We start from the raw sequence: 24335 nt of genomic DNA on the forward strand, positions 1-24335 counted from the left end.
CCCTCTTTTCCCCAAGAAGGAAATCTCTCCCAACCCCTGCTGCAAAGTTCCAGAGTCATGGGGCACACAACAAGCTGATAAGCATGACCCGTTCTGCGTTTAGGGTGGTCCTGTTTTCTGGCCATCAGTATATCAGCTGGTCTGGAGCTCCACACAGGCCGGCCACCCTCATTACATGTATCCCTGTTTCCAGCAGGTTTGCAATAGCATCTGTCTTGTTTGTCCTAAGTCTAGATTATTTTCAGTAGCCTGCAACCTGTGGTTCCTATTCCCTTTGTCCAGGGAGCAATTCTGCCCTGTGCTCACTGTTGGCACAAGCTCAGCAGGTCTTAAGGAATCATCTGTTTTCAACAAATGCTTGGTGGAATTTCCCAGTTCTCTTGGATGTTGACTACTCGTGGTGTTGGCTACTCATTGTGAAAGAGACTGGTTGGTATCCCAAAGAAATGCCAATGCACAGGTGAATGTTCGGACTCTCAGAGGGCCTCTGATTAGTTCAGCAGACCAGAGATGTATGACATGCAAATGGTCTACTGCTGAGAGGGGCTTGACTCAGGGGGAAAATTTGAATTGGGGGGCTTTCTGGCTCTTAGTTTCCAAGAGTCTGAGTTGTGCTATTTCAGCGTTGGGCGTGTGTGAGGAAGCCTCAGGTGCATTGAAAAGGTATGTAATTGCCTTCCCAGTCTGTTTACAGTTCTTTCACTGATCCTTTGAATGGCTTCTCTTGCTTGTCCGGCTCCCCCCAAGATGTGTTTGTTCTAGCTGGTGCCTCAGAGCTCAATGGCTTCTGGGCAATTTTGAGTGCTGGTTCTGACCTTCGAAGCCCTTGCTGACGATGTAGGGCCGGAGTGTCTGAAGGGCCGTTTCCTCCCATACTATCCCGCAAACCCACTGAGGTCCCCCTCCCTCACGCCCTTCCCAGACAAGTGAGGGTAGGTGGCACCCAGCAGCAGGGCTTCTTTGGTGGGGGTGCACCCTCCGTGGCATACTGGCACCTGCCGGGCTTTCCTTTAGGACCCAGGGGTCGAGATAGTTTTGTTTTTTTGTTGTATTTGTTGCCCAGCCTTTGACTTGAATGAGAGGGAGTGTGGTGCAGTGGTTAGAGGCTAGGATTAGGAAGCCTCAGCTTCAAATCCACCCACTCTGCCATGGAACTTGGGCCAATCATTCTCTCTTCAAGTCTAACCTACCTCACAGGGTTGTTGTGAGAATAAAATGAAAGAAGGGAGAGAATTGTGCAAGGTCAGGATAAAAATGTACTAGTTCTTTTTCCCTCCCAGACAGTTTGAGCATCGGCTTTTATTGACTATTGAGCATTACTCGTGATATGTTGTTTGGCTGCTGAGTTGTACAGATTTGATGTGGATTTTGAGTATACCTCGGCTTCATTCATTTGGGGTTGCTGCGCTCTTTCTCTCTTGGTGGTTTTCTGGTTGGTTGTTGATCCTCCTGGTGTTACTTTAAACCTGTTGTCGATTGTGGGGTTGCTTTTATTGATTTTTTTCTGGGTGTTAGAAGCAGCTCTTATAGATTGGCCCAAGCGTGAGTCTGTCGTCCAGTGTGTTAGTTACAGTTTCTGATACTGTAGTGTAGAATTATGACAACAGCATTGTTTGGAGTGGATGGGGAGGCTCCTCCTTCATCCACAGTGCTTGAGCATCATGAGGGAGCCACTTTCAGACCAGCCAGGGGTTAAAGCTTGATATAATTCCAGTCTCTCTGGGGGTGTGTGAGAATATATAACCTCTGGGAAGGCAGAGGTTCTGGTCTTGCGGAAGGAGAACTCTGCCCATGTTGGGGGAGCTGGTGGGGCAGGCCAGCAGCGTGGGTGTCTGAGCAGTCTAGGGACAGTCCAGGAAAGAGCGTGAGCCAGCTGCCTGGTGGGCCTCCGGCACTGCTGAGTGTCCGTGAGGACTGGTACCTCTTGGCTCTTGTTGGCTGCCATGATCACACTGTGTGAGCAGAAGCGCTTCTCGTGCCCTTCGTGGGGAAGCAGGTTTTGTGTGTTTTTGGAGGGAGCTGTGAGGGGGACTTGCTTCTGGTGCTGAGCTGGTTGTGTAGATGTGGTCTTCCTGTGTGCAGGCATGGCTCTGAATGTAGGTACATGTGTGAGCCAGCTGCCCAAGGGAAGTGCTTGCTGCTTCCGTTTTTAGCACATCTGTCGCTGGGCAGGAATGGTCGCTTCTTTGTTGCCCTAAACTGTGCAGGCAAAGCAGATATTATCAGCTCTTCCCCTCCGGCAGCGTAATGGAAAGATCAAAGTGTAGAACCACAGCCCAGCACACGGGCTCTTCAAAGCTTCGGGAAGGCAGAATTGATACAGAAATCCAGAAGACTCTTGCTGATGTAATGGGAGCTTGGGAGACGGGTTTCTAAGCCGCTTTGAGAGAGACAGAGACAAAGGCACCCCTTGTTTACTCAGAGAGGGGAAGTGGCTCTAGTAGAGGTGGAGGGGGGCGGTGGGGGGGAGGGCACGGAAGTACCTGTGTTGGATGTGTAGCCGCTGAGCTCCTGGCTGGGCGAGGAGAGTTCCTCCAACTGGGCGAAGCACAAATGCTTGAAGGACCAGCTCAGGGGTTCTGGAGCTGTCTGTCCTTGCCTGTAATGTGAAACTAAGGCACGTGTGTGTGTGTGTGGGGGGGGGAGATTGCTCTAAATAATTTAAATTACTGGAAAAAATTACCCATTGAAATAATTACATTTAAGTCAAGTTTCTGCTTTTGTAATTACACACACACATTCAGAACCCAAATGTGTGTGCTAATTGTCCTTTTAGTGTTAGTGTGTGTGTGTGTGTGTGTGTGTGTGTGTTAAGTGTCGTCAAGTCGCTTCCGACTCATGGCGACCCTATGAATGAAAGTCCTCCAAATGTCCTATCTTTGACAGCCTTGCTCAGATCTTGCAAATTGAAGGCTGTGGCTTCCTTTATTGAGTCAATCCATCTCTTGTTGGGTCTTCCTCTTTTCCTGCTGCCCTCAACTTTTCCTAGCATGACCTTTTAGTGTACCACTAAATAAAACTTTCCTGCTGCCCATGAACATAATCTGAGCACGCGTGTATTTAAGGGGTGTTTTACAACACGTTTACATCTGGTTTGAGACGGGGGAGAAATAGTGAAGTCCAGGATTTTTGTGTGGTTCTCTCTGAACACACGCAAGGACACAAAATTTGAAAATGTAATGTCCAGATTTCCTCACCCGCCCCCCTCAGCAAGGCCTGATACCTTTCTTTTCTTCATGAGATTTAAAGTCCACATTTGGAAGGTTTCCGTTTCCAAGGGAGAAGAAGGCCCTGAGGGGTGTCATTTTGCCAGGCAAGGGGAGGGCAGACTCAAGGACAAGTGGACGTGCAGCACAACGCTCACAGGAGACACTCCCGTCTTCCCCAATGCTGCACACTAGGGGAGAAAGCAGCACACTCATGTGAAAAACCGGAGGGCGGGTGTTGCAGTCCCACCCAGGGGGAAGCTGGGAATGAGGCAAAACTCGGCATTCCAATAACAAGCTGAAGTTCTGTGTGAGGTGAGTTGGTCTTGGAAGGAGGGACAGGTGCAGCTGGACACTCATGCAGGTTAGGAGCCCTAGAGCAGGGCAACACACTCATCTTGTTTGGGGGCTTCCTAGAGGCCCCTGGTTGGCCCCTGTGTGAACAGACTGCTGGACTTGAGGGGCCTGGGTCTGGTCCAGCAGCAGGGCCTTTCTTATGTTCTTATGTTCTTGGTCTCCAACCTTTTTTTGATCTTGTGGGCACCTTTGGAATTCTAATACGGCATGATGGGCACAGTCACAAAACTGCTGCCACAGGAGATGGAGCCAGGCACATTTGTTTTTGGCACCCCTGGGGAGCCAGGGAAAGGGGTGCCGCTGCCGCTAAGGAGAGACTTGGTTCTTCAAACCTCCTGGGAGCCCTTTCAGAAGGAACAGGGAAGGACTTGTGAATCCATTCCTTTACAGTTCCTGAATGGATTTTTGGGTTTTTCACTGTTGCAGGTGAATGTTTTGCCTTAGTTGGGCATATCCATGAATACTTGTTATGTTCTTGTGTTTTGAAATATTTCATCACAACGAAGTGGGAGCCTGTTGCCTTGAATTGAAACGGGCACAGCTGGTCAGTCAAAACCCCAGTGTGGGTGGGGTGTGTGTGTACGTTTTTACTTATATAGTACATTTTTATCACCGCCTTCCTCTCGGTAGCTCAGGGCAGCTCACACCGTCCTCTTTTCCTCCATTTTATTCTCACAGCAATTGCCCTGAGAGTGAGGTCGGTGAGGCTGAGATTGAGCTATTGGCCCAAGGTCGCTCCACCCATGGTGGATTGGGGGGGGGGTTGGACCTGCTGTGCTCTCTCTGGTCCCCATCTGGCACCTGACCCAATGTGCTGCATTGGCTGAATGAGAGAGAACCCACCCACACACACACACACACACACACACACCAGACCTCTGGCTGCATCAGATAAGGTCTTCCGTTCAGCCCCCACCCCCCTTCCTCTCTTTCAGTGCTGGGTGAGATTAAGGAGAGGATGCTTGTGAGGGAGCAGGTGTACTGTTCAGTGGCAGAGACTCCTTGCTTTCACACACAAAGCGGTGTAGGTGCAAAGAACCCGCTGGACTCTCCAGTAGAGGGAGCTCTTTGGCAGTCTCTGATCACCTCGGGGTGTGTGTGTGTGTGTGTGTGTGTGAGAGAGAGAGAGTTTTTCCACTGGGTCAACATACCACATTTTATATTAAATAAGTAGCTTCCCACCCACAACTGTTACTTATTGGGACTACACAGTGAAACTTCTGAGTAGGCAACTTGATTTCTGAAGGTTTTTTTTCTTCTTTGAATGGTTTCTTTTGCCTTCTCTTCTTCTTCCTTCCTTCCAGTCTGGCCAAAGGTCTCTCTGGCTTGCCTCTTCCAGGCCACCTGGACTCATCACAGGTTTCTGTCTGCAACCCTGGGATGACTGGTAAGCTGACACTAGGGAGCGATTAAGAGTGTTGGACAAGACCAGCAAGACGAGGGTTCAGATCCTTGCTTGCCCTGAAACTCAGTGGGTGACCTCCCCCCACCCCCCGTTCACTCTCAGCCTAACTTACCTCACGGGGTGTTGGGATAAAGCCGAAGAGGAGGAGAACGACGCATACTGCTGTGGGCTTCACGGAGGAAGAGAGGGGTGCAAATAGACTGCATGGATAAAACACATTATTGTTATTATTTATACCCTGCTTCTCAGCCCAGCTTGCTTACAGTTCAAACCAGTAATGATATGCAAGTCAGCCCGTGGTCACTGATGACTGGCTCTTTATTTATGTCGTTTATATCCCACTTTTCTCCTCAAATGGAGCTCAAAGTGGCTTGCAACATTCTCTCCTGTTCTGTTTTATCCTTGCAACAATCCTGTGAGGTAGGCTAGGCTGAGAGTATGTGACTGGCCCAAGGTCACCCTTGGCCCAGCATGCCTGCTTCCATGCCAGAGTGGGGATTTGAACTTGGATCGCAGTCCAACACTCACTACTACATGCTGGCTCCATGCTCTTGAGATGGAGCGCTGGAAGGTTTGAGGTTTCTGCCCGAATGCCGCTGGGTCAGTCAGTTGCTGCTCCACCCAGCCGAGAGCAGGGCCAGGAGCCAACTACATTTGGCCATGCCTGCCTTTCCACAGCGGCTTCCTTGCCAAGAGGAGCGGTCACTTCCCAGGCCCCTGACGAAGGGAGCTCTGACTCCCAAAATCCTGTTGCTCTGTAAGGTGCTTCTGGACTCGAGTCGAGCTGCTCTCAGTGCCCAAGGGGCTGGACGGTGCTTTGGAGAGCCTTCCATTGGGTGGCCTGAATCTTTCCCTCTGAAGATAGCAGGGGAGTGTCCGTGGGCTTGGCTTTGAGATGGGAATGGTGCCTTTGGGGTGTGGGCACCAGCCCTTGCTCAGCTCTGAAGCTCGTGGAGTGCCCATAAGTTGGAAACCAGCAGCGTGCCTAGTTTGCCAGGGTTTGTGAGGCCCATAGGAAGCAGTGGCCAAGCTCGTTGTCTAAAGTTTTAACCCCGTGTGTTTCACGCCAATGTCATGGAGGGGTCCTGTAGACCACCTTGTCCAAGCCTTGTTCAGGGGAGGAAATCCAGAGCTACCACATTCGTGACGGGGGTCTGTCTAGCTGTGTGTCAGACTTCAGTGGCTTTTAGACCTTTGGTGAGGAAGGGGCTGCTGCCCCGGCCTCTTGGTGGAGCTGCTCTGACATGCAGCTGACCCCCCCTCCCGTGAAAGCCCGGCTGCCAAGGTTCTCCCCCCCTCCCCCTTACACTTAGGCTGAGTACTAGTCAGGTGCTTCTCCCAGCCCAGGATCGTCTTGCCCCCGGTGCCGTCTCTGGCCGACAGTCCTGGGGGGGGGGGAGCTGCTGCTGCTGCCCTCTCTGCAGGGCCTGCTTGCAGGAGAGCCAGCTCTGGTGGTCACACTTTCCAATATAAATGCTTATTGGACACGCCGAAGAGGTGAAAGGAAAAGCTTGGTGTCTCCTTGAAAGAATCCTTATTCCTGAGAGTGGACCGTTGTGGCAGGTGGAGCGCACGAGTGCACCTCAACAACCCAGGAGCCAGCGGGGGCGGCACTCTGGCCGAGCCAACAGGAACTGGGAGCTGGACGGTGGGCAGGGCTGGGCAAGAAGGCTGGTCTGAGAGGAGGGCAGGTGGGAGGTCTGTGGAGCCACCCAGATCGTGGGTTTTGGTCCTCCCTCTGGGCTGGCCAGCAGGCTTTATTGGGTCCGGTGTGTTAACTCAGTTGCAGTGGCTGTGTTTTACGCATTGTAAATGGGGATGCCAACCTCCAGGTGGGGCCTGGAGATCTGGAATTCCATCTGATCTCCAGGCTACAGAGATCAGTTCCCCTGGAGGAAATGGCAGCTTTGGAGGGTGCACTGTAGGGCAGTATATACCAGTGAGGTCCAACCCCTCCCCAAACACCCACCCCTCAAATCTCTAGGAATTTCCCAGCTTAGAGTTGGCAACCTTGGCTACACACTTGCCAGAGACAGAGAGCACATGTCTAGCCTAACTTTCACAACTCCTAGTTAAGTGTTAATCTTTACCTCAGGGGTGTGCATCTTTCTGAATAAATGTCCTTGTTGACTTTTAAAAATTAAACCATCTTGTGATGGTCAGTTTACCTCAATTATCAATCCAGCCTTGGGCGGGCTCTTTCCCCTCTAATCTTTGTAAATGCCTGCTGGGAACCCCAGTGTAGTTTGCTAGGCAGGAAGTTGTGACAGGGAAGATTGTGTGGGGTGGTGGCTAGCCCCAGGACCTGTTTTGGGGATTGGGGCCCCCAGCACTGTGCCCAGGGCCTTGCCGTCAGCCACCCTCTACCCACCTGCCTGCTGGCCTGCGCATCTTTCTCCCACCCATACTCACAGCTGCACGCACCACCTGTGGGCCCGTTCCCAGTGCTGCTGGGGGGCTTGTGTGGCTGGGGAGCGCTGTTGCTGTGTTCCGCCTGCACTCCCCTTCCCCTGCAGCTCTGGGGAGCACGGGAGGTATGCAGGCAAGCTTGGGCGGGGGCCCTGAGCCCTGGCCGCTGCCCCACCTTGGGCTATGCTGGAGCCGGCCCTGGCTGGCTCCCCGGAAATCTTCTCAGGAGCACCTTGCCTGTGCAGACCTGCAGGCCCAGTGGTTCTGGGTGTCACCCGTGCACTGCTTGAGTGGCCCTGCTCTTTGGAGTGCCAGAGTTCTGGCTGGGTCCTTCCCAGATCCCTTTCTGAATGTGAAAAGCCACCCAGGTAGATGTGTGTGGTGGTCGCAGGGTGTCCTTGTGCCAATGTGAGTGCTGCCTTATCCCCCCCTTTTTTTTGCTTAGGGCATGGGAGACAAGAAAAGTGGCTGTGTGGAAGATGCCTGCCTTCCAGGGATAGAAGGTGCTCCAACTGCCCACCCTCCATAACAATGGCTAGGTCTTCCAGTACGTTGGCCATTGGGCTCTCCAACAGGAAGATGTGGTTGTTGACTGAGCCTGGTGAGGTTCCCCAGAGCAGATGTGTGTGTTGAGAGGAGAGGCAGGGGCAGTCAGCCCAACTAGATGTGCCTAGGCGATAGCCTGGGGCGCCAGTCTGTCCTAGATATGAAGGAGCCTGTGATGTCAGAAGTCCAGCTGCATCCCTCAGCAAGAAGTGCTTCCAGGCACCACTGCAGTGAAGTGGCCAGTTGGCTGGGGCCTTTGCCCAGGCCCTGAAGTAGTGACGGCATGGCACCGCAGCAGGCAGGAGCCCTGAGTGCCACAGTCTGCTGCTGCAACCAGGCAGCGGCCAGGCAGGACCTTTCCCCAGGGCCCTGGAGAAGTGGCCTGCCATACTGCAGCAAGTAGCGGCCCTGGGCACCGTGCGGCATTGTCCACCAGTGCCTGCTTGCTTGGCCTGCCCTCCCCCCCGCCCCCTGGTGGGAGAAGGGCCAGCTTTCCTTGGAGCAGCTCCCTGCCCTCTCGGCTCTGTGCACCCTCGGACAGTGGCAGATGGGGGCAAGGCCCAACATTCCCCGGTACATTAACAAACTGCTTTCTTTTGTTTGCGGCACTTGTACTTTTGGGAGGCAGACTTGCCACGTGTGCGATTCCCACCTCTCATCCCTACAGAGAATAGCCTGTCTTAATTGTCCTGGTTTTATGAGGCCTTGGTCTCTGCAATGTAGGACTTGAACTGAGGCCACGCTGCTAACGTGAGCTCGGGGTTTCCGTTTGCTGCTGGTTGGAGCAATATCACTCTGAGTGGATCAGAGTTGCTCGCATCAAGTCCACCGCTGAATCTTGTGAGGGGCAGAGAGTCCTAGAGAAGAGGCAGCCTCTGGGCAGAGCTCACTAGTCCCGTGTGCTCTTGGACACAGGGAATGAATGGCTGTAAAGCACTGCAAAGAAAGGGCTGTCCAAGATCGAGCCAAGGGTCCCTCTCACTCACATCACTTTTCCATAAGCAGGCAGCCTGATGCCCCTGGGAAGCCAACACGCAACTGTGAGAGTCCCAATCCCCTGTGCTACTTCGCCAAATCACTTGCTCAGACTTGGTGCAGAAACAAAGGATTTATTGAAGGCTTCAGAAGATATGAGCAGACACGGATTCAAAGTTACAAGTGAACTAGCTTATCGGGGTTACAGTATATATCTCCTACAGGGCAAGAGGTTCACACTCCTATTGTGAGAAACAGTAAGACAGATTGGTGCAATACAAAACATCAAACAGTTCCAAGGAGACAGTGAGGGCTATCAGCACTTCAAGGCCGGACTCGGCCTGAGGGAGTGTAGGCAGGAAGTGCAGCAGGGGAGGGAGAGCTGGCACCTGGGCAAGACAGATGGGACGTGAGACCCAGGAAGGCACGGGGAGGTGTGAACTGCTTTTTACGAGTTCAAAGGGGTTGGGATGAGAAGTCAGAACACATAGCCCTCACAGCAACCCTCCCTCCCTCCCTCCCTCCCTCCCTTGGCAGGGTGTGCTGTGAGCACTTGGGTTCTTCACTTTTCATTTACTTATAGTTCTGAGAATTATAACATGTGAATCACGCAATTGCTTCAAAGAGTTATGATAGAAATCAATAACCAAGCCAGGCGTTCCATACCAAAAATCTAAGAAAGCTTGCCAGCATTTGATAAAGTAGGGTTCTCCCATCCCTAGAGAGTTCTCTTAGCCCAAGATAATGTCACCAAAAACATGCTTTTTGAATCCATAGTTTGATGTTAATTGTTTTACCATTTCTCCATGTTTTGTGATTAACAATTTTGCAGCCATTAACAAACCATACATTATATTTTGTATTTACTGCAGGAACTGGGTCACCTCTGATACCAAGTGGTATGATCTTTGCAGTAAATGGTAATTTGTATGTGGTCACATGTTCTGTTTCCACAGTAAGTCTACCTCATGTGGCTAAAATGCTCAGAGACAGATCCACTCTTCTAACATTTATACTGTTTTCCTGGACTTATTCCATTTGTAAGGAGTAAAATACCATAAATTATTTTATAAAAGTACTCTATTATACTGATATTTATCTCTTATCAATACAAATTGTAAAAAATGTTTCCCATTCTTGTTCTGAGATTTTACAATGAAACATTTTCTGCCATTTTCTAGGACATGCAGGGTTCTTCCACAGTTACATGCTTCAAAGACCAACCACCTGTTATATAGATGGTTACCAAAGCATGCAACTGTGGAAGAGTCAGTATATCCTTCATTTTCTGTGTTTAATATGTTAGACTTCCACATTCTTTTAAACAGGTAGGATATTTTCCCCCACTTTAGTACTGATAAAACATTTCGACTGAAAAATGGGAACTACCTGATATCAACATTTCTTTCTCTTAAATTTATCATGGACACACGTTGATCTGCTCTGACCACATCTAAGAACCTCTGGTCATTCATTGCACAGCTTACCTAGCTCAGAGCCTCTTGGGGGTCAGAGGCAGACGGCCCTCTGTGCTTGGCGGTGTTGGCTTAATCATCAGCAGGCATGTCTGCTTTGGTTTTTTGGCCATTTTAGAAAGCCAGTTAAGAAAGTTGCCACTGGCACATATTGTGGCAGCAGACTCTCTGAGGTAATTACGTGTGAAGAAAAATTTCTTGTGTTTCTTGGACCTTGCTGCTATTGGTTTCGTCACGGATTTAATTCTAGCATTTGCACTTTTGTGTCAGATGCTTCTGAAATAAAAATGCACGTTGATAACTTGATAATCACTATTGAGGTGAAAAACCTTTTTTATTATAAAGGCTAATGCTTTTTTTAAAAAAATGAAGTAATTTAAATTATTTTTTCCTGTTTTTGTTTTGCATGTATTTCTTTTAAGCCACCTTTGAGGCCCTGTGCAAGAAGACAAGGCATACATTTCTTAAGTAAAGAGGTTTATTTTTTGCCATCCAGTCACAGCTGACTTCTGTGAGGTTTTTAGCGTAAGAGGCATTCAGAGATGGTTTGCTATTGCCTGCGTAGCAACCCTGGGCTTCCTTGGTGTTCTCCCATCCAAATATTAACCAGAGCTGACCCTGCTTAGCTTCTGAGATCTGACGAGAACAGGCTAGCCTGGGCTATCCAGTCAAGGCAAATAATTTTGTTTAGAAGTGTAAAATAACTAGAAATTTTGAAACCGTGGTGAAAATTGAAAGTTTGGGGAATGTGAAAGCATACATAATACTTACTTTTTATCAATCCTAAATATATTTCACTGCTTAAACATGTTATGTTGTGATTGGCATATTTATGGAACTTAGGAAACTCACATAACTAGAAGGAAAACTGAATGCACATCCAGTCCATGAGAAACAGAGCAGCAAACTATTGCATTCTGAACTACCTTTCTGCATATATTTTAGTTTCTGCCATTTGAGAAGGGTAGGAAAAAACAAAACTTGAACATAGGAAACAACTTTTGTAGGGAACAAAAGATAATTTTTTTTGTCGCAATAGGACCAGCAGCATATTTATTATGTTGAAAAATGGAATCCTTCTACAGATTATTATTATCACATTATAGTGTATTGGTTGTAGTCACAGTTGGATAATGTACATGTCTTTGAAAATATGTAGCTTCTGCCGTTTACACAGGAATTATCATTTATGCTTTAGATTGTCTTATAGAAATCTTCGTAGTACACATTTTTGATAACACATTGTTATAAAAGCATTTCACTCATTGTAAAAGAGACAGTATTTCATAGGTGTGTCTTGAAGAGCTCCTCAATATCTCTAATTTTTCTAGGGGGGAAATGTGAAAACATCCAGGGTGGGGAAAGGAAAAAAAATCTCTTCCCCCCCCCCGTGCTTTCCATCTGTGCCTTCACATCTGTACTGCCAGCTGTACATCTCAAGGGCCGTGACGTGCCCCCCCCCTCGCCAGGACTATAGAGAAGACTGTTACTTTGATACAAGTCCTCTAAAGCTGCTGACCGAAAGGTGAGAGTGGCAGTGCCCTGGAAGATGGCCTTGGTACGGGCAGGCACTTCCGAAACCATAGCATGCAGCAGAACATTTCTTTTATAATGCAGGTTGTGTCTGTTGCACTCGAAAAGTACCTGTGATCTAGAAACTTAAGCCCTAGTTCTCAGACTCTGAGGGTAATTTGCCGCATGTGCTGTGGCGGGAAAGCGAGTGGAATCTGTTTGGATTTAACTTTTTTTGAACTAGTAACTGTGTCTTTAAGAGTGGATTCAGCCTCTTATTTTATGCTGCAGATGAGAAAAGGACAAAAGAGAAGAAGCTTTCCCCTGTTTCATCGCCAGGCTTGTTTCTTTTAGGAGATGTGGTTACAGTGTGTGGCTTTTATACCCTCTTCTTTGATTCAGCATTTGGCTGCTGTGTAACAGTAACCCACTTACAGTTGTGCGGCCTTCTTTGAAGTTATTTTAAACCCTTGGGAGTGTGGACAAATATTGTGACCTTGGATAAAAAGTGCCAATCTTCTTCCGTTTATTTCTTCAAGGGATTTCATATGGAAAGCTTCCTCAGGGGTGGTTCTAATTACTGACTTACCTGTTCAGAGGGTGCTTGTCCCATTCTGAGTGGCTGTTTAAACTTTGTCAAGCAGCCATTGTGGCCAGTGGGAAAGGATTAGAAGCTGTTTGCAACAGGGTAGATTTGATTTGTGAATTTCCTGCATTGTGCAGGGGGTTGGACTTGATGGCCCTGGTTGTCCCTTCCAACTCTATGATTCTATGATTTACATCAAATAGGTTTAAATCATGGTTTAAATCACTGGTCAGTAAGAGTAGATTTTCACGATCTACAACACAAGTCAGTAACACTAGATTTAATTAATGATTTTCAACATAAACAGCACTTCCCATGATGTTGCTTCATATGGGCCATCAGGCCTTGCATTTCCTTGTTGCGGTGTTTGCATTTTGCACACATGCCTGCCTTACCCATAGGTAGAGGAACTTCATTAAAATATTCCCAAACTGTGTCTCTTTTATGGCCTGCTGCCATTCATAGGTTTTCTCCTCCAGGGAGAAATAATATGACAAACCTCTGGTTATACACACAAAGATCCCAAGATTTCTGGAGAATTCTACTCAAAAGGTCTCCCCATCATTTTTACTGCTTGCCTCTCCCTCCCCACACCTAGCTCCTTGTTCAGATCCATTCCATTCCAATGAGCCTTCTTGAAACTTAGCACTTAAGGGGTAAGGGGTTGATTCTGTGTACATAGACTTGCAAAGGAGCAATGGGATTAAGGTTTTTTTCTCTACTCTGTATGTTTATTTTATAACATTTTTTGCTGTGAAGGAGAGGCATGTTATCACGATCCGTGCATACTTAGCGAGAGAGAGACTGCTTTCCTAAATGTTCAATTGGAGTTTTAATTTTTCTCCTTAGTCCCTTTACTTATTTTACTTCAGTAGAAATGAGACACCAGAGGCGTTTTCAACAACCAAATAACAGAGATTTATTAAACACTGTACAATGGATGGATTTGGAGGGAAAACGGTAGATAGGGAAGGTATAGAACCAGAGCTAGTTTATAAGTTTTACTACTGAGAAGGCATAGATGTTAGATGGCTTAGTTAGTACAGAATTACAGTTCTTAAATTAAGTTCCCATATTCAGTTCACAGAACTTCCTATAAATGTTACTATTCAGACTCTGCTGCCTATCCAACAGGGAAGTATGGAGATTGTCCCTCTAAACTCTCTTCCAGTCCTTTCTATAGATCTACCCCAGTTTTGTGGGAGTAATCCCTTAACAAAACCCCGTATCTGGAATATCTCCTTCCCAGAGCCTATTCCCTTCCAGGGACCTGAGAAAGGGACCCTTTTCCTCCCAATCTCTGCTTGTTGCTCCACAACCGCACAGGCAAATCTGAACCCTCAGGTGCCCAGAGTCAAAGAACAGCTACTGGACGCGCAGGTTACTGAAAACAGATTCCCTCCCTCTTTAGAGAAAAGAGAGTGTGAGCTTCTTAGCTCTCCCCACTCCCTGACAGTTTTTTTCTGAGCTTCTCTCAGTGATTGACTCCTTGTTTGTCACACATGTTATCTCTGCAGACACACATTCTCAGTTTTGAGAACTGCAAAACGAAGCATCTGTGATAATAATCATTGATTTTTATCCACCTGATTTGCAAGCTTTGTTTTAGAAAAGCGGAGTACTTGTAGGGAAGGACCCCTGCGCACAGACAGATACTATGGGGAGGGATGTCTGGCCATATGGTCAGCACAGGTGTTTCCATGACAAAAGTTGAGACTGGGAAATTCTGTGCAAGTGGGTTTCTTGCGCTGGGAAGTGGTTCTGCTCCACGAGCTCCTTTGAAACGGAGCTGTTGTGCATGCACGGTTTATGACAGCGTTTCCTCCCACCCATATTCCTGGTGTGTGTATGGGGTGTGTGTCTCTGCTTTCACTGTTGGCCAAACCTTTTTTTAACCTTGATCAGGGATCCCCAACATAGTGCGCGTGGGCTCCATGGCACCCACCAACACCTTTCCCGGTGCCCTGCCCAGTGCTCTAGAAGGTTGTCGGGGCCAGGCGGGTCTTTTCCCCATCAGGGCTTCTGACTGGCTGTGTCGGTTAAAAGACATCCTGTTAAACAGAGCTTCTGCCTGAAATGCTGAAGAGTTACTATTGTGGTTTATATATAACCTGACATTTTGTGGTTGGCTCCACCTACTGTGGCAGCTATTTTGTAGTTGTGCCCCTCTGCCTTGTGTCAGAATTCCAAAGGTGTCTGCAAAAGGCTGAGGACCCCTGGCCTAGACGGGCAAACTCTAGATCGTCATAGTTATGCAAGGGTATTGCCTGTCATCTCATAATTAGGGTGGCTGGCTGGCTCTCCATCTTGATGGTGTCAGGGAATCTTCTTCCAGGGCAGATGCTGGTGGCAGGCAGTGTTTAAACCGATATAGCAGTAGTCATTAAGGGCCAGGTTGGTTGCATTTGCACAACAGTTTGGGGGGCTCCAGTAAATATAGATTAACGACTGACTTTTCTCATAGCTTCAGCTTTAAATGATGGGCTTGTCGGTTTGGTTCAGCAAAGATGCATCGGCTCCAGCTCAGCATTTTTCAAGCTGGAATACTGGAACCAGTGGTCCAGGGATCCTTGTAGGGCAGACAAATGAGCCCTTCTTGCACACATCTGGCTGAAGCCCTCTCTGTTGCGTCAGAATGGGGGCAGGGACTCTCCACTTCAGGAGCAGGAAGAGAATGGCCTTCCCCCTCTTTGCAAGGGCAAGAGCTCCTACATCCATTGCTGCTGCTCACAGTCACCTTATAGCTCAAGCCAGAATTGGTTGGTTACCAATAGCTTGGCCCTAACAACTGTAACTGTTTCTGGGGTCCTAGGGAGGTACAGGCTGAAGTGACTTCTAGTAGACAGTTGAACTGTTTTTTGCTCTGTTTTGCCATACTGAGAGTGAAACACCACTCCGACTTCATAGGTGGTAATAACCAAGTGTGGCTTTCACCTGAATCCCAGAATTTCAGCTTTGCGTGATGATTATTTTCTTTCTGTGAGCAGCATTGAAAGTTTAGCTGTGATAGTCTGTCAATAGCAGTGTTGTTATCGGTAGTGTGATAAATACACACAATTAATAAAGGGGCCTTGGCTGTGGAAGCATTGCCGTGAGTGAGGCATTGCCATGTGCAATCCCTTTCTAAAAAAGAAAATGTGTGTTCTTATGATGAAGAGTGCATGTCCTCAGAGACAACATGATGCCCTTCATTTTAAAATATCATTATTGCTAAAAGAAGTTGCGTGTTTATTAAGTAGTACAGGTGAATGCTTGGCTTTTTCTTGAAAACAAACTTCCAAAATATAACATTTGAAACAGATTGGGAGAACAGCTGAAAAAGAATTGTGGCTTGTCATTAATAAACCGAAGTTTATTATTGTTGGTCTGCGAAAACTGACTACATGCATATGTGGTGGCTGTGTACAAAGGCAAAAGAAGATTGGTTGTTAGTGGTAGAGTGTATGAAAAAAGGTTTGAAGGTGAAATTTCCTTATTCGCCAGATGTTATTCTATTAAACTATGTGTCTGTTCTTCTTAAAGAAAAACCCAACATAATATAATCTTGCATTTGATAACAGCAGCAAGAATTATATGCACGACTGTGGGAAATCAATCCTATTCCTAGTACAGCAGAATGGAATATGAATTGTAAAGAAATATACATGGTTATCAGATTGACTGCCCTTTAAAAAGGTGAAGATTTGGCTCAATTAGATAGGCAATCTCCCACTCCCCAATTGATAATTATGTATAGAGTATACACGTCAGTCTTTGTATTCCATAGCTATGTTATTTCTATGTTTTGTAATATATGAGCAAACCTGTGAATAAATGGTTAAAGCAAAAGATGCTGGTGCCAGTTGCTGAGAAGCAGGTGAGCCCTGCACATCACAGTCAGCTCTGTGCTTTGAGGAGACAGAAGATCTGGCCAGATTGTAGCTGACAGCTCCTGGAAACCTTGGAAAGGGGGTGAGGAGGAAGTCTTGCTGGTGCCGGAAGTCCCCCCGCCAGGGGAAGAATGTAGGCATGTTGTGGAGCAAAAAGAGGGCAGGAGTGTTTCTTCTCTGGAATTGTCTTCTGTATAAAACCTCAGAATGACGACTGAAGAGCCGCATTCCTACCCATAGTATTTGGTTATAACACTGAAAACTGAAGTTCTCCTGTGGTTGACTGTAGAGAAGGGAAAGAATTCATATTGGAACTGCTTTTAAGGTATATCCCACTGAGCAGACAGGCAGAAGCTGGTTCTTGAAGAACATGAGTTTCAAAAAGACTTCACTACTGGAAAAGCTCTCTGACGTGTAGCATGGGCTGTTCCCACGTGGATGTTTTGCACCATGTTTTGTGGTCCTTTTCTGAATAAATAAATTATTGAAAACTACAGTAAGTGTTCTTTGGGACAGTAACGCCTGGGCAGCTGTTCTGAGGGAAGGGAGGCCTGTGGTTGGGCCTGGGGGTTGTTCTCCTTGTCTGCTTCATGGAGGCTTCGTCTTCTCCTTTGTTGAATCCAGATGCATCCACTGGGGCTCTGCAACAGCAACGATGAAGAGGACTTGTATGAATATGGCTGGGTTGGAGTAGTGAAACTGGAGCAGCCAGAGCTGGAGCCCAAACCCTGCCTCACTGTTCTGGGCAAGGTAAGGAACCCGCCCAATAAATCTAAGTATTCCCTTGCCATGTGGAAGGTACTGCTAAGAGATGCTGGCCAATGGCATTCTGTTGCATCCTTGAATTTAAATGAGCAGGTGTGAAAATAACACGGCCAGCTTCAAGCCAGAGCAGAGGGCTGCAGCTGTCCCTGGCTGTGGGGCTCACTCCTGCGCACCCCTCTGTAGTCTCAGGGTGGCTTCTGGGCTGACTGGTGGGGACACGTGGGGCGTCTGCCTGCCATGCAGGGGCTGGATTCCGTGTTGGTTGCATGTGAGTGAAACAGTCCCAGTTGGCAGTCTGCCGCCCACCTCAGTGAATCTGCCATGAAGCAGATTCATCCTAATCATGGACTCTTTGAGGCCTGTGTGCCAAAATATTTTCACAACTCTTTGTTTCCTTACTAAAGAGGAGGCCTGTTGCATGTGACGGCTAGCTCTCTGGCTGCCCTCTTATTTTCTTCCATGGGTGCCTCTCTTCTTTGGCCACAGTCTTGCAGGCTGCCGGCTCAGAGCAGCTTGTTTGCTGGGGATGCCCCAAGGGCTGCTAGCTGAGGCCTTGCTGGAGTAGAACCTCTGTTGTGTCTTGGTCACAGAGACTGACTTTGCAGCTGGTGGAAGGAAGGAAGGCATGCACCCTCCTTTCTTCAGGGTAATCAGAATGGGTGGACAGATAGTCTGCGGGGAGGATTGAGCCAAGACTTCTACTTTTGAAAGGTTTTCAGTGTGCCAGCAGAGCCAACAGCTAGTGGGGAAGGCATCCATCTGTGGCCCCTGTCCATTGGCATTTGATTGAGGTAAGTTAATGAGTGGGGGCCTAACATCACCTTGTTTGGAAAGCAGTTTTACAAACAGAGGAGCTTGGCACAGACAAACATGAACGGTCATGGAGTGAAGAAATTCCTTAATCTGTGCAGATGCGTGATGGGAGCTCTTGTGAAGGCAGAGCTGTAGCAAATGGACAGGGCCTTGGGATATTTCATCTGTTCCATTTCTTAGTTGTAAAATGACTGCTGGGTCTGGCAGCAACCCTGAAAAAGATGGATGTTCTGTGAACATGCAGAGTGGCGTGACGCTCAGTCAGACCGTTAGTCCATCTGCGTCTGTATTGTCTACTCAGACTGGTAGTGGATGTCCTGGGTCTCAGGTGAAGACAGGTCTCTTGTGGCACCTACTGCCTGAGATCTGGCAACTGGAAATGGCAGGCACTGATTGTGGGACCTTTTGTACGCAAAGCAGGAGCTCGGCTGCTGAGCCAGTGGGATCTAATCACTGCTGGAGCTGGCTGGCTCCAGTCCTGGCCAAAGCATGTACTTGTTTCTTTCTAGATGCTTGACTATCCCGGAATATCTTGGGGGCACTGCAGAGGCCACAGAGAGACTGCAAGGGCGTGTTGGCCATCTGGAGACCTGAAGTCTCCGTGCTATTCGTGGCTCAGGGCTGGCTTGGCTGCATTAGCAGTTCAGGCAGCCACTTGGTGCAGAAATAGTTTGAAGGGCAGCCTGATGATCTGGAAGGCTCCTGGGTCAAGTTGCAGGTGATGCTGGGGAGTAACCCTTGGGTAGTAGTACGCCATTTTGTTTGTTAATTAAAAACATTTGTATGCTGCTTTCCCACCCAATATAGGGTGCCCCAGGCGGCCAAAATATCAGTCTACAAACCAGCTTTAAGATACAAATAAACATGTAGAAGACATAAGAAACAATTTAACAAGGCATGTAAATGTAGAGACACAGACATAAACTGGATGGATGGAGGGACACTGAAAGTGAATGAGGGAACGCTAAACAATGCAGAATGGTCTCCACCTGCTGACAGAAGATGATGACAGAGGGGGGCTGACAGATCTCCCTGGGGAGGGAATTCCAGAGTTTTGGCACCATAACCAAGGAAGCCCTTTCACTGGTTGCTACCTGACTAGCCTCAGATGGTGGGGGGCACACAGTGCAGGGCCTACCTAGCAATGGCCACAGTGATCGTTCATATGGGAGCAGGTGATCCTTATGGTATGTTGGCCCCAAGCCATATAAGGACTTTAAAGGTCAACACCAGCACTTTGAAATAGGCCCAGAAGCAAATTGGGAGCCAATGTGGGTGGAATAAAATAGGAGTGGATATAGTTCCACTCTCGTCAGCCTTCTGGCCTCAGCTTTCTGTTCCAGGAGTAGCATCCAGACACTTCAAGGGCGGCCTCCCAAACAGCACATTGCAGTAGTCTCATCTACTGAGAGATGTATTGGCATTCTCTGTGACATTATGAGACATCTAGGAGTGCATCCCTTGGGTGGTGTTCCCAGATCTGTTGTGAGTGGCTGAGGTCCATGAAAGGTCAGCGTCACCCTTTTGTGGTATCTGCAGTTCCTCTCGTTTTTCATCTTCCCCCCCCCCTTCTCGTCGATGGCAGAGATTGCCTTCTGCCTCTGTGCAAGAGCTGCCTCCAGAGAGAGCTGGCCTTTATGGGGGCGGGCCGTTCCCCATGGGCTGCTGTCCTGGATCACTGCTGTTTGGCCATGATTAAGCCAGGTCCTCAAGGGCTCCTTAGCGGTGTGGGACGAGGCAGTGGGATGAGCCTCTGCCTATCCTTGCTGCCCCCTGGGGCCAAGCTAAGCCTGGGCCATTTTGGTGCCCCTCCCAATCCACCCCGTCAGCAGGATCAGAACAAGGCCCATGTAGGCCGGCAACCGTGGCCAGCCAGATACCTTTGGGAGGTTTCAGTTGGGCCAGAAAGTGCATCTGGGTTGATCCGGAAGTCCTTAAGCCTTTTCATTGTCAGTTTGGTTAATGGCTCTTTAGTTTTTCCCCTGTTGTTGGTGATCTAGTGAAAGGTGGGTGTTGGCAGCTTACTGGCTGTGAAGTAGCCTCGACTTTGTATTTAGTGGCATGAGCCAACTTTGCGCCTTTCCAATGTTTCTCTTTTGTTAGTGGGGGGGGGGTTGTGGTGTTGAGAAAACAACTGCAGAAGGAATTATCTTCCTGCTGTAGTCTAAATACATCTGCAGTGGCTTGTTCGGGTTGGTGTAGTGGCAGCTCTGGAGTAGTCAGTCAGTGGGGCTCAAGTGATGTCAGTTCTGGGTTTTAGAGTCTGAGCAGCTCTTCACAGCAAGGGGTTTTCCAGAAAACTTTGAACAGGGGAAACTTTTAAGAAAATTTTCTGATGCCATCCATTGTTACCTGATATCTCTCATATGGCAAAAACTGAAGAGGAGCTAAAGGTAAAGGTCCCCCTGTGCTAGCACCGGGTCATTCCTGACCCATGGGGTGACGTCACATCCCGACGTTTACTAGGCATACTTTGTTTACGTGGTGGTTTGCCAGTGCCTTCCCCAGTCATCTTCCCTTTACCCCCAGCAAGCTGGGTACTCATTTTACCGACCTCGGAAGGATGGAAGGCTGAGTCAACCTTGAGCCGGCTACCTGAAACCGACTTCCGTCGGGATCGAACTCAGGTAGTGAGCAGAGCTTTTGACTGCAGAACTGCAGCTTACCACTCTGGGCCACAGGGCTCCTCAGAGGCGCTAAGGTAGCATAAAGTGTAGCATTTTATTTATTTATTTTATTTCAAACATTTCTAAGCCACCTTTCCACTTAGGGTCCCTGAGTTGGACAGTAAAAACATTTTTAATATTAATACATATAAAAAACTATAAATATTGAATAAAACATGTAAACACATAAAACACACACCGGGAGCAGGGCTAATAAGAGTTAGTGAGGGAACATCAACAAAGCAAAAAAGTCTTCACGCCCTGGTGAAAGACAACAATAGAGGGAGACGGGTGAACCTCCTTGGAGAGGTAGTTCCAGAGTGCTGGTGCCACAACTAAGAAGTCCCTTTCCCGGGTTGCCACATGTCTAGCCTCAGATGGTAGGGACACCTAAAGCAAGGCCTCCAAAGATGACTGAAGTGATCAGTCAGGTTCATATGGGAGTAGATGGTCTCTTCTTGCTGCGCTGTCTGTCTCGTATTGGATATACTTGCGGTTTTGCTTGTAGAACACGAAGGCATTTATACTTTTACAATCCACTAGTATGCCAAATAGTACAATTTTATATGCTAAATGTTCTAAATGACGTATTTGTGCTGTTGAAGCAGTAAAATAAGTTTAGATTTGATAAGAAAGTAATTATTTAAGAAAACAACCCTTTGTCGGGGAGAGGAACATTGTTTTCCACGGCTCCAGAAATTTCAGATCCTTCCCATCTCTAGGCATGGAGATTAACTCTTGCTTGGCATCAGCTATCTCCATTTCCATGAACCATCCTGGAAGAAGAACAACTGGTTTTTATACGCTGCTTTTCTCTACCTTAAGTAGTCTCAAAGCGGCTTACAACCACAATCCCTTCCTCCCCGCCCCCCGCCCACACACACACCAGGCACTTTGTGAGATAGGTAGGGCTGAGAGAGTTCTGAGAGAACCGTGACTCGCCCAAGGTCACCCAGCAGGCTTCATGTGGACGAGCGGGGAAACGAACCTGGTCCTTCAGATTAGAGTCCGCTGATCTTCACCACTACACCACACTGGCGAGAGCCTCTTAGAGATTTTAATTGTTGCATCATACTGTAGCCCCATACAGATGTTAGTTAATTTTTGTAGGCTTCAGACTGCTTCTTTTTCATTAACTGTGGTGCCCTTGACTGGGCAGAAAGGTGAGGCATAGATTTGGTAAATAAATACATTTGTCCTACTTCTTTATGTTTTTATCTGTACTTCATCAGAGCCTGGAACCTCTGTCCTCTTGGGTCATCCATTATGTGTTGCAGTGAAATCTGTTTCAGTCACTGACATAAGGAATTGGCTTGAAAAGGTTTATGGCAAGACAAGACACCAAACCTTGCAGCTTCAGCTCCCCCCCTTCTTTGGGTTGCTTAGGAGTATCTCTGAAATGATCGCCTTTCCACAGGCATCTGAGAAAGCAACCTCTGACTACGAAAGCTCCTGCCGGAGTCAGTGTTGTGTTGGTCTTTAAGGGGCCTCTCCTTTGTTGAGTTGAGCAAGTCCTCAGCTCAACAAGCTCAGAGGAGGGGGTGGTGTGCTTATTAAGTAAAAAGGCAGGAGCTGTTTTATTTTGCTTATTTTTGCATTGATATCCTGTAGAGTCCAACTGTGGTCATGGAAGAAAAGGCTACTGGAGAGGGTTCTGTTGAGCTCGTGGGCCTGCCATTGGGTGCAAGGGCAGCTGGGGGAGCATGTGCTGCACTCGACACTTCCAGCCGCAGAGCCCTGCTGTGCTTAAACCCACCTAGTTCTTGTCTAGGAAGATCATTTGGTGGTTGGTTACAGCTGACGCCCATGCTGGGTGCCCAGCTGTTCACACAAGCTCCTGTGAGAAGTGGGAGGGAGAGCTTTGTGTGTCAGCATCAGTTTGGTGTTCCTTTCACGGCATGGTGGCAGCTGTGTTTGAGGGGCTGCCCTCTCCCTGTCCTCATCCCCCTCTTTTTTGGGGGGAGGGGATTGTGTGTGAGAGAGAAAGTTGAGAGACATGGCGAAGGTGGTCGCTGCTGCTTGGTTCTTAGGCTGGGAACCTACTGAACCTGTTTCTGTGGTTACTGGGAAGAGAACTTTCTTCCCCCTCATCCCTCTTGGAATGCTAGCTACCCTAATGGGGTAGGAGGAGGTGGTGACCCCTGACCAAAATGCTCAGGGTGATCTCGAAATGGAGAATGAAATCAGGGAAGCATGCAAAGGTGATGAAGTAATAACTTTAACTATCATCAAACACCAAAATACAATCACATGTGGCTAAGGGACAATACTCATAGATTTAATTATGTACCAACATTATAACTACCTGTATATACTGACTGAAATACATCCAAAGTAACAATACACAATAATTCTACTGGCATAGAATCAAGAGTCCATATACAATCCTTGAGCTTGTTCTTCCATATGTTGTGGCTATTTCTTCAACAATGCAACACCAGTATTTCAGTTAATAAATAAATTTATAAATAATCTCTTCAGTATCGATAGAAAAATGGCTATAAATAATCTCTTCGGTACTAGACTGGTTGCCGGCTCCTGATCCCATTTCGTAAAAATCTTCAGCAGAACTTCACATCAGTCTATAATCAAATGCAAAACCTCATACAGTGATGCATCTAATAATCATAAAAGTTAACATACAATATCAAACTTCGTACTAACCTTATTTGTCCAAAATGATGCATAATCTGACAAACTCCTCATTCCATTTGCACTGTTACCCACTCTCAGGGTCATTATATAATTACAAATTCTATCAACTGCGTACCTTTAACCACTTGAAAAAATCTCTTAAAGTGCCAGTAAGTCCTAACAACAATCCTTCACACAAAAGCACCTAGGTCATATTTTTTTTATTTAGATCCTTGGGAACCAAAGTTTGCAAAGTGTATATCCAATAGGATTCACGTTGGCGTGAGCACCTATCAACATCCACTTGATTGTACAGATGTTTGAACAATTTCTCTATGGTAAAAAATTGGAAATCAGTTGATCCATGTCCCTTAGTTTAGACTTTAACTACTCTCATTGACTGGATAAATGCATGCTCCAGTCAAGCCAAAGAGATAAAATTTCTAGACATCCTCAGTGACTGTGCCCTCAAACAGTTGGTCACGGACCCAACCAGAGGGTAGGCGACCCTGGACTTAATACTCTGTGGTGCTGCCAGTGAATTAGTGAGGGATGTGGATGAGCCAGTTGGCAAAAGTGACCACAGTGGTATCAGATTTAATTTATATGTATGTGGGAAAGTGCCTGGGAAATCTCACACAATTACCTTTGACTTTAAAAGAGGAAACTTCTCTAAAATGAGAAATGTGGTACAAAGGAAGTTGAAAAGAACAGTTAGGAGGGTTCAATCTCTGGAAAAGGCTTGGGGGGTTACTCAAGACCACAATACTATAGGTTCAGCTAGATTGTATACTGCAGGTCAGGTCAGGTGGTATTAAGTCCAAGAGGTCATCACCATGGCTAATGGGTAAGGTGAAGGAAGTTATTAGAGAAAAAAAGGCTTCCTTCAGAAACTGGATTGCCCAAATGAGGCAAACAAAAACAAACCTGCACAAAGGAAATGCAAGTAAACAATTAGAGATGCAAAAAAAAAAAAAGATTTTGAGGGACATAGTGCTAAACACATCAAGACCAATGATAAGAAATTCTTTAAGTACATTAGGAGTAGGAAACCAGCTAGGGAATTGGTTGGATCATTGGATGACAATGGGAGTAAAGGAACAATAAGGGAGGATAA

At 47.4% G+C, this 24335-nt stretch overlaps 1 protein-coding gene across 1 annotated transcript in view; it reads left to right on the forward strand.

Moving 5' to 3' along the window:
• The window catches only part of ZNRF3 (zinc and ring finger 3), a 51515-nt gene that overhangs the window by 14449 nt on the left and 12731 nt on the right, over nt 1-24335 (forward strand). The window contains exon 2 of the mRNA XM_056859132.1: nt 16965-17090. Within this exon, the coding sequence (XP_056715110.1) occupies nt 16965-17090 (126 nt within the window). The remainder of the gene's footprint in view (nt 1-16964; nt 17091-24335) is intronic.

This window comes from Euleptes europaea, chromosome 13 (assembly GCF_029931775.1).
Source record: "Euleptes europaea isolate rEulEur1 chromosome 13, rEulEur1.hap1, whole genome shotgun sequence".
Taxonomy (NCBI): Eukaryota; Metazoa; Chordata; class Lepidosauria; order Squamata; family Sphaerodactylidae; genus Euleptes; species Euleptes europaea.